We start from the raw sequence: 13,640 nt of genomic DNA on the forward strand, positions 1-13,640 counted from the left end.
GTCTCAGCGGCCAGCCTTTCCTGCTGTCTGGTGGGAAGAGGAATCCACGCTGGAACCCCCTGCGACACTGAACAAATGGGGATTAATAAGATCACCTGGAAAGCGTGCGAGGATTTACACACTGAGCCACGTGGCTTCACATGGAGCTAAAGCTACGTGTGAGATGAGTTTGGTGGTCTCAGCTTAGTCCCTGGCACAATTGGTCTCCAAAAACCCTCCCAGGACAAGCCTCGAGCACCAGAAAAGCAAGTGTCCCTGGGGAGCCTGCTCCTTTGGGGCCTCCACCTGTTGTACATGCTGTGTAGTCGCAGGTGGATTTCATCTTTCCTCTCCGGCAGCTGGATCAGAGAAGGAAATGGCTCACTGCCAAACCCCCCTCAGCTATAATAGGGTCAGATGCTAAAAGTGGCCTCATCCTTACCAGCAAAGATCCCCCCAGAATGCTGGAAGGAGCTGAAAACAGATGCCTGGTTAAAAACACTTTGGCGTGTGTCTCACGTTATCCGTTACAGTCTGTGTACATGATCCAGGCCTTGTGTCATGGCTGGGTGCTCTCACGTGACCATCAGGTGTGTGTGGAAGACTTGTAAGGCCGGCTGACGTTCCCATCCTGCTCTCCTCCCTTCTTCTTCATCCAGCTCTGCATCCAGGTTTCCAGCATGTCTCACGATAATCATCTAGATCGGCTACAACATCCGGATCTGGATCTGAATCTGAGCTCCCCTTCTAACGTTCAGGGTTGTTCGATTTCGGTGGAGGCCTGTCTCTACTAACAATTGCACCATCCTCTTCTTGGAACTGGGACTTCCAAAGACGTGTGAGACTGGCCCCAGCCTGCTCCAGTTTGTCAGTAAAGGCTCCTCCTGACAGTCCTCTCCCCAGTCCCACTGCCAGGTGATGTGTCAAAAAGGGGGCAGAGCTGGAAAGCTCTATTTACTCTTTCCACAAAGGGCAGTGGGAAATGGTAGAGCAAATACCTGGAGCTTGTCCCTAGGAGATGGTAGATTTTAAAGAGACGGGGCCAGATTAGCCCCTGCAGGTGTGAGCGCACCCTGACTTTGGGGTGCTTTTCACTTTGGACCTAGCTGTAGTTTGCAGTAAGGACCCTGGGGCAGGGACAGTGCAGTCAGTAAATAGGATTTGGGTTTAATAGGGATCTTAGCTCTCGAGGGCTAAGAAAATGTGCTGTTCAAAGCCTTGAGCGATGCTGCCAGACCCAGCATGTCTTGCCCTGTGAGTGGGACAATACATGTGAAAAATCTCTTCCAAGCAATGGGCCAAAGCTGATTCATTCCACGGTTCCGGGAGGTTTGACGACACCAGGGGAAAGGGCAGGAGGTTGCTCACTAGGCAAATCCCATTCTGGTTGAAAGGGATCCACAGCTTTAGAAAGAAAAACCCAACCCTTCACTTTTTCAGGGGGTGAAAATCCCAGAACCTCCCAGTCCCCACTTTGTCAGCGTGGCGATAAATCCCCCAGCTTTGGGGCGGACGTGGTGCCAGACCCAGGCCGCCTCTAGAAGAGCCCAGTTTCAGCAGCTGGTGCTAATCCCATCTTGGCTCCTTTGGGGGATGATCAGAGAGCAAGGGGTCTAGGTTGGGGGGGGGGCAGTATTAGAGAGAGTCAGGGCAGAGTTGCTTCCGAACTGCAGCTACTTCCAGAATAACAGTAACAAAATCCATTCACCCTGTTGGAGGGAATCCCAAAGCCAGCTGGAAAGGGACCCTGCAGGAAGCATAGGGCCATGCCCAGCCTTTCCCCCATCCCCAGGAGTGACCCAGAGCCAAGAGAAGCCGAGAAGAGGCGTCTGTACCAGCCAGAGCTCCCTGAACCCTCCTTACCTCCACTTGGGCCCCTCAGATCCGTGGGGTGGGAACAGCAACTGGTGGGGCCCGTTTTACGCTGTCCAGGTGCGCAATGCTAAAATCCCCCCCGTGGATGACAGTCGTTCGGGCCTGGCTCTCTCCAGGAGTCTCTGAAGAGCCGTGGCAGGCAGACAAGAGCTGCCAACGGGAAAGTGTAACCTGGGCTCTCACGGCGCATTGATTTTTGCCTGTTTACTTTTGGAATATTATTGTCATTATATTAATGACCTCGCTGAGAGGCTCATTAGCTCAGCAGATGGCAGCCAATGGAAAGCAACCCTCTTGCACACCTGCCTGGCCAGCCCATGTTAACAGCTTGTCAGTTCTCTGCCCAGGATGTGCTGACTGGTGGAAACCGCAGGCAAGCCATAGTGACTAATGCCTTTTGAAGGGCTGCGGTGTCTGAAAGCCACTTCCCCCCTCTCCGGTGCACTCGAGGCAGCCCCAGGCGGGGGATGACGGGCGAGCTGGATTGGCTAAAACAACCTGAACTTTCACCCTGCTCTCAGAAGGAACTCAGCTGGCCTGGTTTGGACGCTCAGAACAAAGACTGGATCTCTTTGCACCCCACTCCCATTTTGGGGGGAGGGGAGTTGGAAGCCAGGGCCAATGTGCTACGCGTCTTAGCTGAGTTTGTGTTCTCTGAAACGCCCAGGCTGAGGCATGGGGTGCAGAGGCAGGGGCGAGACTTGCGGAGAGATGCCATCAAGAATCGAAACGTCAAGCACTGCATCTCTTGGGTTGTCGCTTTTACTGTCTGCTTGAGTCACAGTGTCCCTGGCAAAAACCTGATAAGAAAAGGAAGGAAGGGCCAGGGGGAGGGGAGGTGTGAGATGCAGAGGACTGCCCTGGATCAGACACAGGCTCAGGCCCAGAATGCAGGTAGCAGGCATTATTTATTTGTCAAAAAGTCAAGAGTGGAAAGTGTCCCGAAGTTTGGTTCTAGGAGAGAATTTAAGAGGATATTGCATGTTCTAAAGCATCATGGTTCACAGCATAAGCCAGTAACTAATGGGGGGGTGGGAGGGAAATGTCCCCTATCAACAGATTATTTCATATCTATCTACTACACAGTTTCCTACATCTACCCCTGAAGCATCTGGTACTGGCCACGGCCAGGGCAGGGTATAGGGCTACATGGACCGCTGGCTGGCTTGGTCTGACATGTCTTATGTGTGTGGGCAGTCACACTTTTAGACAGGAAATCAAACTTCTTTCCTAATGGCCATTTTAGAGCAGAGCAGGCCACCGGGCTACCCCATGATGCTATTTGGTAGCCTGTCTATTTAGGATAATAACTAACCTGGAACCTTCTTCCCGGAGCATTTGGTGCAAAACTGGGAGACCTGCCCTCCTGTGGAATTTAAAACCACAGGCTTAGGGTTTCTGTACCTGAGTCTGGTCTCTCTTGAGCAGGGAGAGGGGAAGTGGGTTTACTGCAATCCTAGATTCTACCATCAGAGATCCAAATCCCAGCCTGCCTGCAGCTTTGGGGAAATCTGAATAGGGATCTGAACTGGGGGGAGAGGGGTGGAGTCAGCAGCTCAAAAAGACCAGATCAGCTCCCCAGATCTGAGCCTGCTTCAGGGAAGGAAAATAAATATTATTATTATTATTATTATTATTATTATTCCTCTGAGGAATAATCATTTGAAGTTAAAAAAAAATCTACGTTATTCAAAAGAGTTTCAAGAAACTGAAGTGCAGGGAGTTTACAAACTTTGCTTGTTTCTCTTTGCTTAACCCTGAGATTCTGGCATGGTATATGCAGGCCTGGGGGAATTCTGCAATTTTACTATTGCTCCAAATGCAACAAAACTGCAGAATTCTCCCATACTATAAACATTTCAGAAAAGCACATCCCTTCAACTATATCCCTTCTAGATTTCTAGCACATTGATTCAAGTTCAATAGATACAAACCAAGGTTAAACCAATGTAAGTCAATCCTGGGGTTTATGCCGGATTAACTCGTTCCGTTTTTAAATCACTGTGTGTTTAAATGTGCAGTTTTCTTATCTGCAGCATCCTGATTCACAGCTTTATTGGTGCACTCAGCGTGAGTATCTGCACAGGCCAACCATAAATCAGGGGCACTGGGGTAGGAGGCCAAGCTCTTGTGTTTGTCCAGGAGGGTTCTGCGGCATGCCACACTCCAGAGTACAGGTCCGCACCCTTCCGCACCACAGATAACATCCTAGGGTGATGTCGCAGTGTGGAACTAGCTGGCAGTTGCAGTGGTAGTATGATAAGGTGATGGAGTTGCCCTTCTTCCCTCCCAGCTGGCCCTTAACAAGAACCAAGCTCTACCCAACACCTCCTGCCCCATCTGCCCACAAGCAAGCAGCCAACCTGCTTTCCCCACCCCTCAGCAAAGACCCAACCTGATCTCTCTCCCAGCACCTGCAGCTGAATCCACCCTTGCCCAGCCACCGGTGAACTCCCCTCTCAGCAAACATCCAACCCCTCCACCCTCAGCCCTCAACAAACACCCTGCCATGACCCCCGTCTCCCTGCCTTCCAGCCTGACAGCCCCCCTCTCCTTGCTCACAATGAGCAGCCGACCTCAGCCCTCTCCCACAGCCACAGACTTCCCTGGGCACATCTCCCACCTGGCTGCTGTGTCGCCGGGTGATTGTCGCCCCTTCCCTGCCACCGCTTTGACCAAATCAAATCCAGGGCACGGGTCAGGGAAGAGGGGCAGTTTCTCTGTATCCACAGCACCATGACTCAGGACCAGCCCTAATTGCAACTTTTCCTTTCCCTGTTGTTCACCTTCCATAAAGTGATTTCTTATCTCCAGCTGTTTGTTTGATTAGTTCCCTTCCCGTGTTCTTAAATGGTGAAAGGTCCTGGCTTTTGGGCGTTGGATGGCTCAGGCCTCGGGTTGCCAGATGGTTTCAACAAAAATACTGGACACACTTGACAGTACATCACAATCTACGTTACATCTTATTTAGAAAATACTGGACAATTATGTTTTCTCATTAATAATTTGTTTCCCGAACAGAAAGCTCAAATACTGGTCTGTCCAGTTCAAAACCGGACACCTGGCAACCCTACTCAGGCCCAAGAGACTCAGTCCTCTCTTGACACCTGGATTTGGATTAGGCCCAGGTGGCCCTTTCAGATTGGGGTAGAGTTAGGCTGAAGCAAAAACCCAACTCAATGTCGGGACAGGGCGTTCACGGGTGCTTGGAGCTTGGTTTGGCTTGGGGATGGGCAAGGATCCAGCTTTGAAATCTAGATCCAAATATCACCAAAACGTACATGCTCCTCAATCCAGATTCAGGCTAAATTGTGGCCTCCTTCTCAGTGGCGCTGAGCTTCCCCAAATCCTCCTGACACCAATGCTCAGCAGCACTGAAAACCAGGCTCCTTTTATGTAGGTTCCTAACTCTGCAGTTAGGAACCAAGCTATAGGAGTGAGGTTCCAGCAGTGTTCCTGTTCTCAGGCAGCTCTCAAGTGGCTTGGTTTGCGTCCCTTGCAGATGTTCAGTTATTGCCTCTCTCTGCCTCCAGGAGCAGCAGCCTCTCATGCTGATCTGATTTCTGTTCCTTTCCAAATGACTGTAATTTGAGATACCATGAAAGACAGGCTGGTCCACAGCAATGTTCCCTCTATTTTTTCCATGTGCAGAATACATTTTGTAATTTACACTCAGGCATGTGTGGATGTGCACCTGTTATAGACACATGTGCTGCCAGTTGTGGGTTCTCTGCTAAATCAGCTGGGTGGTATTTGAATCTTTCCTGCGTGGCCACCCAAGTGCTCGGCTTACAGGGAACACTGGACCAGAGGTTATGATGCTGGTCAGGAGACCTAGGTTTAATTCTCTGCCCTGCCACAGACTTCCTGTGTGATCTTAATTGGTCTCTTAACCTCTTTGTGCCTCAGTTTCCCTTCTGTAAAATAATGTTAGTAGTATTGCTTTACTTCACAGCTATGGCCTGAGAAGAAAGAAACAAATCAGAAAGCCACACTGTTTCATTTCAAAACTGTCAGAATGAAATGTTTTGACTTTTTCAGATTTTTTTTTTCCTGCTGAAAGAATCTGACAAATTCGACACACATTCATGAAAATGTTTTAGGCAACCCAACCCTGCATTTTTGGTAGAAAATCAAGATGTGTGGGAAACATTTTGCCCAGCTCATTCAAGAAAGCTCATTCAAGAGCCATTGGTTAGAGTTCTGATGCTCTGGCTTGAACCTCTGCAGACTAACCAGGTTCTGTGCAGCAGTCCAAGCCTGGGAAACTTCAGAAACATAGTCAAGAAGGTTTAAAAAGACAAGACACTTGGTCAAGGCATAGGACAGTTGTGAGCGCAGTTGTGACCCAGGTGCCCAGAGATTCTGGCGTAAGATAGGCTGCCAAGTGCCTACGACTGTAACTAAGATAGACGTGTAGATCTTCTGTTGTTTTAAAACCCCTTTTTTCTTACATTCAACTTTGAACGTGTGGTTAAAAATCAATACATTTGTTTTAAGGCTATACCCCATTGAGGGCGACTTTCTGAAGGGAAGAAATGCAAGTGCCTAACTCAGTTGGACCTGTTGGGTATGTGCGGTTGATATACAGGGTTCTGTAACCCAAAGAGAGGGGAAGGCCTGATACATGTAGGGATGGACTAAGAGAGATCAGAGTTGTAGGTAGTCCTGTAGCCATAACAAAAGGTAACACAAGAAGGAAAGTATATACAATCAGGAAAGTAAAATTTGCCAGCGGGAGTAACTTAAGAGTCTGTCTTGATTTTTTAGTCCAGCTAGTTCACAATTCATTCACTTGTTCCTCTTGCAGGTTTAATTTCTGATGAGCTGGTCTTAAAAAAAACTATTAATGGACTAATGATGGGGAGATCCCCCGCTAGCCTGCTAGCTTAATGATCTAGTAAAGGATCTGCATTGAAAACAGAGCGACCAATGAATTTATTTTCACTGTGAGCAGGTAGGTTCCATGTTGCAAGTCGCTGGGAAAATATGGCACCCCTACCCCCCAGGGAACTGTGATATCGCATTGTATAGAGTCTGGACATACACAAGAGAGGTGCCCAAAAGAGGAAGAATAGTCAGAAATTTGGTCACCATTCCTAAAAAACTCCAGTGGAAGGGAGCTCCCCAGCCAGCAAACCGGAATGTTTAGCCAGGTTCTTTGAATATTAGCCTGATCCGAATAAGTAATGTACGATGGAAGTAGCACAGATTGAACCTCTCTGGTCCGGCACCCTTGGAACCTGATGAGTGCCAAACCAGAGAATTTGCTGAATCATGAGAGGTCAATATTGCAGTGAGTGGGTCTCTTTTTATTTTATTTTTCACTGAGCTGAATAAACAGAAAAATCTTGCAATACTGCTTAATAGTGTACGACTGTAGTGATACACCCTATAATAGCCTATACTTAACCCTAGCTTATCAGCTCTCTTTATAACAAAGTGTGAGCATTGTTACACAATTTTATTGTATTGGCACAAGGAAATAACTAGATAAAGCATAAAAAAATGCTTATGTTTAGCGGCATTACTAATACTTCCACTGCTAGCTGGACTCTTAGAAGAAATTTAGGAGCTAAAGAGAACACAGAACACTGAAAGCCAGGACTGGGGGCTGTAAACAAACTTTATAGAACTGCGGGAAACCTGCAATAAGCGGATAACTGACTAACTAAACTCATGCCGGATTATGTATGTTGCCCACCCTGAGACTGCTGGATTAGAGAGGTTCAACCTATAGACTAACATTTGAGTGTAATTTTGTCTTAACAACAACAAAAGGTCTCAGAGGTGTAGATAGCTGTGTTAGTCTGTAACTTTAAAAACAAGAAGTCCTGTGGCACCCGAGAGACTAACAAATATATCATGAGCTTTTATGGGTAAAACCCACTTCATCAGATGAGTTGGAGTGGAAATTACAGAAACCAGGTTATATATAACAGCAAAAGCAGTTAGTTACCTGTCAAGTGTAGAATCAGTGTTAATGAAGTTAATTGAGTCAGGCTGGATGAAAAGCAACCAATGGCTGGAAGTTAAAGCCAAACACATTCAAATTTGAAATGAGACACAGTTAACCAGAGAGGGGGATTAACCATTGGAATAAAGTCTGAAGGAGAGTCATGAACTCTCTCTAGATGTCTTCAGATGAAGACTGCACACTTTTCTTCACAGAGATGACTGGAGAAGGTCTATAGCCTGTGATATACAGGAGGTCAGTTTAGATCCTCCAATTGTTCCTTCGGGTCTTAAAATCTATGAATGTTTGAAATGTGAACTTTTGGGGGGGAGAGAAGGATTCAAAATATTTCTACCACCTCAAAATCTTTGATCTTCCCTCTCATTCTGGTATTCCATGGATCAAACCTACCTATGACTGCAGCTGGCTGGTAAAAAAACCAATTCTGCTCAATACAGGAGCATGATTTTCATTTATTCTTTATTTGAGAAATATACAAATAGTCTTGGGAAATGATTGTAAATGTTTATCACTTCTGTCATTTTCCTCTTCAATACAATGAAATTTCTTTCTCATGTAAACATAACTTTGCGAGACCGACACTGAGCTGTGCCATGTTGACTCATTTGCTGATACAGTAAAAGTGGTGTTAGACGGCACTTCAGCAACTGGAAAGCTCCATAAAGTGGCATTTCTGATCTTCATTGAAAGTTTGGTTTATAGGCGGCTTGGTGTGGAGCCAGCAGGCTCCCTACCTGGCTCCCCAGAAGTGGCAACATGTCCCTGCGGCTCTTAGGTGCAGGAATGGCCATGAGGACTCCTGTGCTGCCCCCGACCTGCTCCACTGTGAGCGTTGGCTCTGCAGCTCCCATTGGCCAGGTATTGTGGCCAATGGGAGCTGTAGGGGTGGAACCTGTGGGTGGAGGCAGTGCACAGAGCTGTTTGGCTGTGCCTCTGTCTATGAACGGCAGGGATATGTTGCTGCTTACAGGGAGCAACCCGAGGTATGGGCTGCCTGGATCTGGCACCCCAAGCCTCTCCCGCACTCCAACCCCCCTGCACCCAAACACCCTCCCAGATGTTGTACTCCACACCACCTCCCATGCCTCAACCCTGAGCACCCTCTGCACCCAAAATCCCTCCCTCTTCATTATCCAGAATTGATGATTTACTGACACCTCACATTCCCCCAACATGCCAATTAACAAAGCTTTTACTGTACATATTTGCACCAGCCAAATGGAGCATGGCCTAGAGGTCTTGCGGCTTACTTCCAGTTACATTTGCTGATACATGGGTCTCCTAAGGAAATCCATGGTAGCACAGTGTGTACATGTAAAGTCAGTATACCTGGCCTGTAGAATGAATTGTATCTCCAATGCCTGCATTGGGTGGCACTGTGAATCTTTAGCTGTTCATTGTTATGCTGAAAATCAATAAATAATTTTTTATACAAAATAAATTCATAATTTAAAAAATCATTAAACTATTTTAAAAAATCCTTATAATTCTCATAATAGAATTAATCATTGGCCTTGATTCAGGAAAGACCATAAGCATGTGCTTAAGCCTGTTCCTATTCAGGACAGCGCTTCAGTATGTGCTAAGGGCCCCTGGACATCAGTGGAAATTCAGCACATGTGTGGGTGCTGTCCTGAATAACGATGCTTTCTGTCATTCTGGGCCTCGGCTGATCAGCAGCTATCCCGTCTTGAGGAGAAGGCAGGGGATGTGACTGAGGGCCATATTGCGAAGCTGTCAGGACCACGGTCGGGCGGTGGGCGGAAGAGCAGTCTAACGCGATTGCAAAAGCCTTCACGATTCACCAGTTCACTTTGCACATCTGTGCACTGGATTCTTTTCCTTTGCCACCGAGTTCCCAGAGGTGGGATGTAGCATTGTGTCCCATTTGCCTAACACACCTCAGTTTTCTCACTGGAGTCACTGGATCTCTTCTGGCCAACGGGATTCAGCCTGCCCATAGATGGGCTTTGGCCCTACAAAGTGCTGAGAGAAGAAAGTCAGTGGCATTGGGACTCCTTGGTAGGATCAGGCCCTTACTAGTAAGGAGTGTCAACTGAAGTGAGCTACCTGTGGCTTTCATTGTCCCACTTTGTAAACATTCCACTTTTCAAAAAGCCTTAGACTACAAAGCAGTAATTGAAATCAAACACACTGTGACAATGAGTGGATTACTTCCACTGCGGTGCAGTAATGCCCTGTCATCGCTAGGGCAGGAGATCGTGCAACCCCCAAGCCCTTCAGTACAGTCACGCAGACTTTCAGTCCTGGGGTGAGAAAGGTGGGTTGATAGAGCAAGCGTTCTTCCCTTTAGGACATGATGTAGACCTCCAGCAGGCTGGCCACCGCGTGCATCCGGTAGAAGATCCCAAAGGGCAAGCATATGTCCACAATGGCGGCCCACATCAAGTAGCCGTAGAAGTTGAGTTCCTTCTTGTTGTCAAACTGCGGCCGGGCGCCGAACGCTGGCATGATCCAGAGCTGTTTGGAGGAGGGAAAGAAATGAGACAGGCTCTGTGACAGGGGTGGGATGTAGCCCTGAAGAGTACTTAAAACCCACTCTATCGGCTTCATTTAGCATGGACACTCGCGTTGACTATTTTTTTCCCATTTTTTCTCCTTCCCTTTCCTTCTCCACCCCCGCTCTTTCTCTGTTATTTATTTGGAAACTGGACTTCATTCATCTGAGGAAATGGGTTGTGCCCATGAAAGCTCATGAGACCATCTACATGTTTTGTCAGTCGCTAAGGTGCTGCAGGACCATTCGCTGTTTTTTAAGTTTTGTCAATTACAGACTAATACAGCTCCCCCTCTGAAACTTTTGGGATGTGGTGAGCAATTACAACCCCAGGGCAGATGAGTCAGAGTGAAGGGAAATGGTTTAACTTTCACTTTTTCATTTTGGTGACAGAAAAGGACCAATGGGATTGGAGGAGCTTTAACTGAACCATCTGTGCCTCGGTTGTTCAGAAACAAACTGCAGCGCCTGTGAAACGGGTGATTTTCCGCCACAGCTTCCCTGTCAATCAAAAGTGGCTTCAAAACATGAGAGGCTCATGCTACATTTAACTGGCTTCCCTTATGGCTTGCAATGAAAAGTGTGTCTGCTAATTGGGGGTAATTGCTGATGCAGGTGAAGCTATTTGGGGCCAGATTTTGCTCTGATACACCTGGCAATAGACATACTAAAAGTATCATTCAATCCATACGGTGAAATCCCGGCTCCACAGAGGTTAATGGCAGGGACGCTGATGGGGGAAATGGGGAGAGGGTGCAAAGGGGGTCACAGGCCCAGGTCTGGTAATTTAAAAGGGCCGAGGTTCCCAGCTGCTGCTACCTTGGCAGCAGAAGCAAATGAGTCCCCTATGGTGGCGCTGAAGGGTTGGCTGCAGAGGGCTAGACCCCAGGCCTGCCCCTTTTGCCCTAGGCCCCAGAAGCCCAGAGCCCCTTCTGGGCCTGGCAAAGTCTGTCCGCAGCCCTGGCCATTGGGCTTTTAATGGAGCCAGTATTTCACCCAAGCTACATAACTATCGATCACTTCACCTCATGTCTTTTGATGTCTAACATATAAGAAAAAGAGCTTAGATCAGGCTGTAGATGCCCTTTTCCTACATTATAAAGGTGGTACCAATGGGTTAAGCTTAATGAGAGCTATTGGGCCTGATTCTCCTCTATTTCACTCCAATTTAACAGCATTGGGGGCTCAGTTGTCTGCTGGCATCAGTGGGCAAAACGCCACTGACATCAAAGTAACTTCACTGACTTCAGTGCAGCTACTTCTGGTTTAAGTGGGTGGGAAATCAGGCCCATTGTATTTTTTGTTTCAGAAGGGGATCTCAGAAACTCTCCCACAGGGGTGCTGCACAGTATTAGAGTAAGAAAAAGGCACATTTTCCTTGGACCTTCACCCACCCACCCAGGAAAACAAATCCCTTTGTGAGTCTCACTTACAATTACGTTGCACAGGAGCAGGAAGAAGGAGATCTCCTTTAGGAACTTCCTCCTCCATTTCACCTGTTTGGGGACCCTTATGGACTGCGGTACCTCTGAGGTCTGGATTGCTACTGCTCCCGGACTGTGGGGTGCCGGGGATGGCAAGGCGGTGCTGCTATCGGGGACACGGAGGGAGACGGCATTGATGTTGACAAAGGTGAGTCCATATGTACTCTTCTGGTGAGGATGAATTTTGTGCTCTTCTTCTGGAGGCTGCCGATGAAGGCCTTCGATGATGAAGATGTTCTGGAAAGTGTGCTGGGCAATCATCATCAGCGAGTAGGTCAAGTTGAGGGCGCTTATGGCATCCCGCGGCGTGCTGGCCACTACAGCCACAATGGAGTAGTAGGAGATAGCATATTGCCCCAACGCAGACCCCATCAATAAGGCCACATCCAAAGTCCTGGTTGGATTCTTGTGGTGGTCCATGTCTCTCTTGTCAAACCTGTAAACAATGGAGCCTCCAATGCAGACAAGAGACATCAGGCTCAGGCAAGCTATATTGAAGGTGTAATACATAATGAGCGCTTGGTCCTTCTTGTCCGGCTGGCTGGTGTTATTCACCTGAACTTCATAAACGATAAGGACCGCCAGGCCGCTTACTAGTATGACCAGCCCCAAAATGATGCCCACAAAGAAGGACTTTCTGAAAAGTCTGAATTTCAAGTGGTGGATGTGCTCGGCATGGTGGTCTATGAGGCGTCCAACGTTCTTCCACATCACGTACAGCATGGCAGAGGCAAAGAGACTGTACTCGATGTTGAAGGGATATAACCAAAAAGAGCCATTCTGGAAGATCTGGCAAATTTGGCTGGTGCAGCTGCAGCCTTCTGTTGTGCCACTCGCTGGTGCAGCTGGAACAGGAAAAAAACACACAGGTTACAGGGGTATTGCAGGGAGCACGTGCTTGTTAACCGTCCTGAAGAGCCTCCGTTTGGAGAATAAAATCTAAAATCCATGACCAAAGATACAAGTGGCTCTCTTGAGGACAGGAGGCAGGGTTGCTTTGACACTGAGAGTCCAGCCATTGAAACCTCGGCCTCCCTTTTTGTCCTGCCTTTCTGAATTGCTTTCCCCTTTGTCAAGCAATTACTTTAGTGAACATAAGTCTCTCCTTGGTGCCTGTCTAGAATCCCTTCTTCTTCCCTCTCTTCTCTCCCGCCCTGGTTCTTTCTTTCTTTCTTTCTTTCTTTCTTTCTTTCTTTCTTTCTTTCTTTCTTTCTTTCTTTCTTTCTTTCTTTCTTTCTTTCTTTCTTTCTTTCTTTCTTTCTTTCTTTCTTTCTTTTGTTTTCCTTTGTTTTCCTCCACCTCTGCTGCCTCCTCTGGTCATGTTCTCCCTCCATCCCTGTGACTCCTGCTGGATACAAAGCAAACCACGAGTGCTAAGATCCAGACTGGAATGCCACCGACACAAGCTAGCATTTTACATTGAGCAGTCCCCTTGTGTTCCCTCATCTGTGAGACTGCTATTCTGCCTGAATGAAGGCACTGGAATCTGATCTGGAGAAGGGCTTCTCCTCCATAGGCTCAGCTCCAGGAGTAGGTGGCTTTCCTAATGGGCAAATTACCTTTCATGAACAATTTGTGAGTTTCGTCGGTTCTGTTCTGTAATTTTGAGTGTGATTTGTGCACAGACTCGTCCGTGACGGCTGACATCCACACGGCAAGGTTAGTGGTCAAAGTAAGCATCAAGCCACACCTGTACGAGAGAGAAGATGCATAGGATCAAGGCAAAGTCTGCTTCTTTGGCACCTTTCCTTCCTAGGCCTCCATTTACACTTTGAACATTAGTGAATTAAGCCTCCCCTCTATGAGG

General features: G+C 47.7%; 1 protein-coding gene across 2 annotated transcripts in view; it reads right to left on the reverse strand.

Moving 5' to 3' along the window:
- Nucleotides 1-8,284: 8,284 nt before the first annotated feature.
- The window catches only part of OTOP2 (otopetrin 2), a 53,099-nt gene continuing 47,743 nt past the window's right edge, over nucleotides 8,285-13,640 (reverse strand). For both annotated transcript variants that reach the window (XM_006136506.3, XM_025178132.2), the window contains exons 6-8: nucleotides 13,393-13,523; nucleotides 11,783-12,678; nucleotides 8,285-10,312 (exon numbers count right to left, since the gene is read on the reverse strand). In XM_006136506.3, the coding sequence (XP_006136568.2) occupies nucleotides 10,142-10,312; nucleotides 11,783-12,678; nucleotides 13,393-13,523 (1,198 nt within the window). In that variant the 3' untranslated portion in view covers nucleotides 8,285-10,141. The remainder of the gene's footprint in view (nucleotides 10,313-11,782; nucleotides 12,679-13,392; nucleotides 13,524-13,640) is intronic.

This window comes from Pelodiscus sinensis, chromosome 20, assembly GCF_049634645.1.
Source record: "Pelodiscus sinensis isolate JC-2024 chromosome 20, ASM4963464v1, whole genome shotgun sequence".
In the NCBI taxonomy this organism is placed as follows: Eukaryota; Metazoa; Chordata; order Testudines; family Trionychidae; genus Pelodiscus; species Pelodiscus sinensis.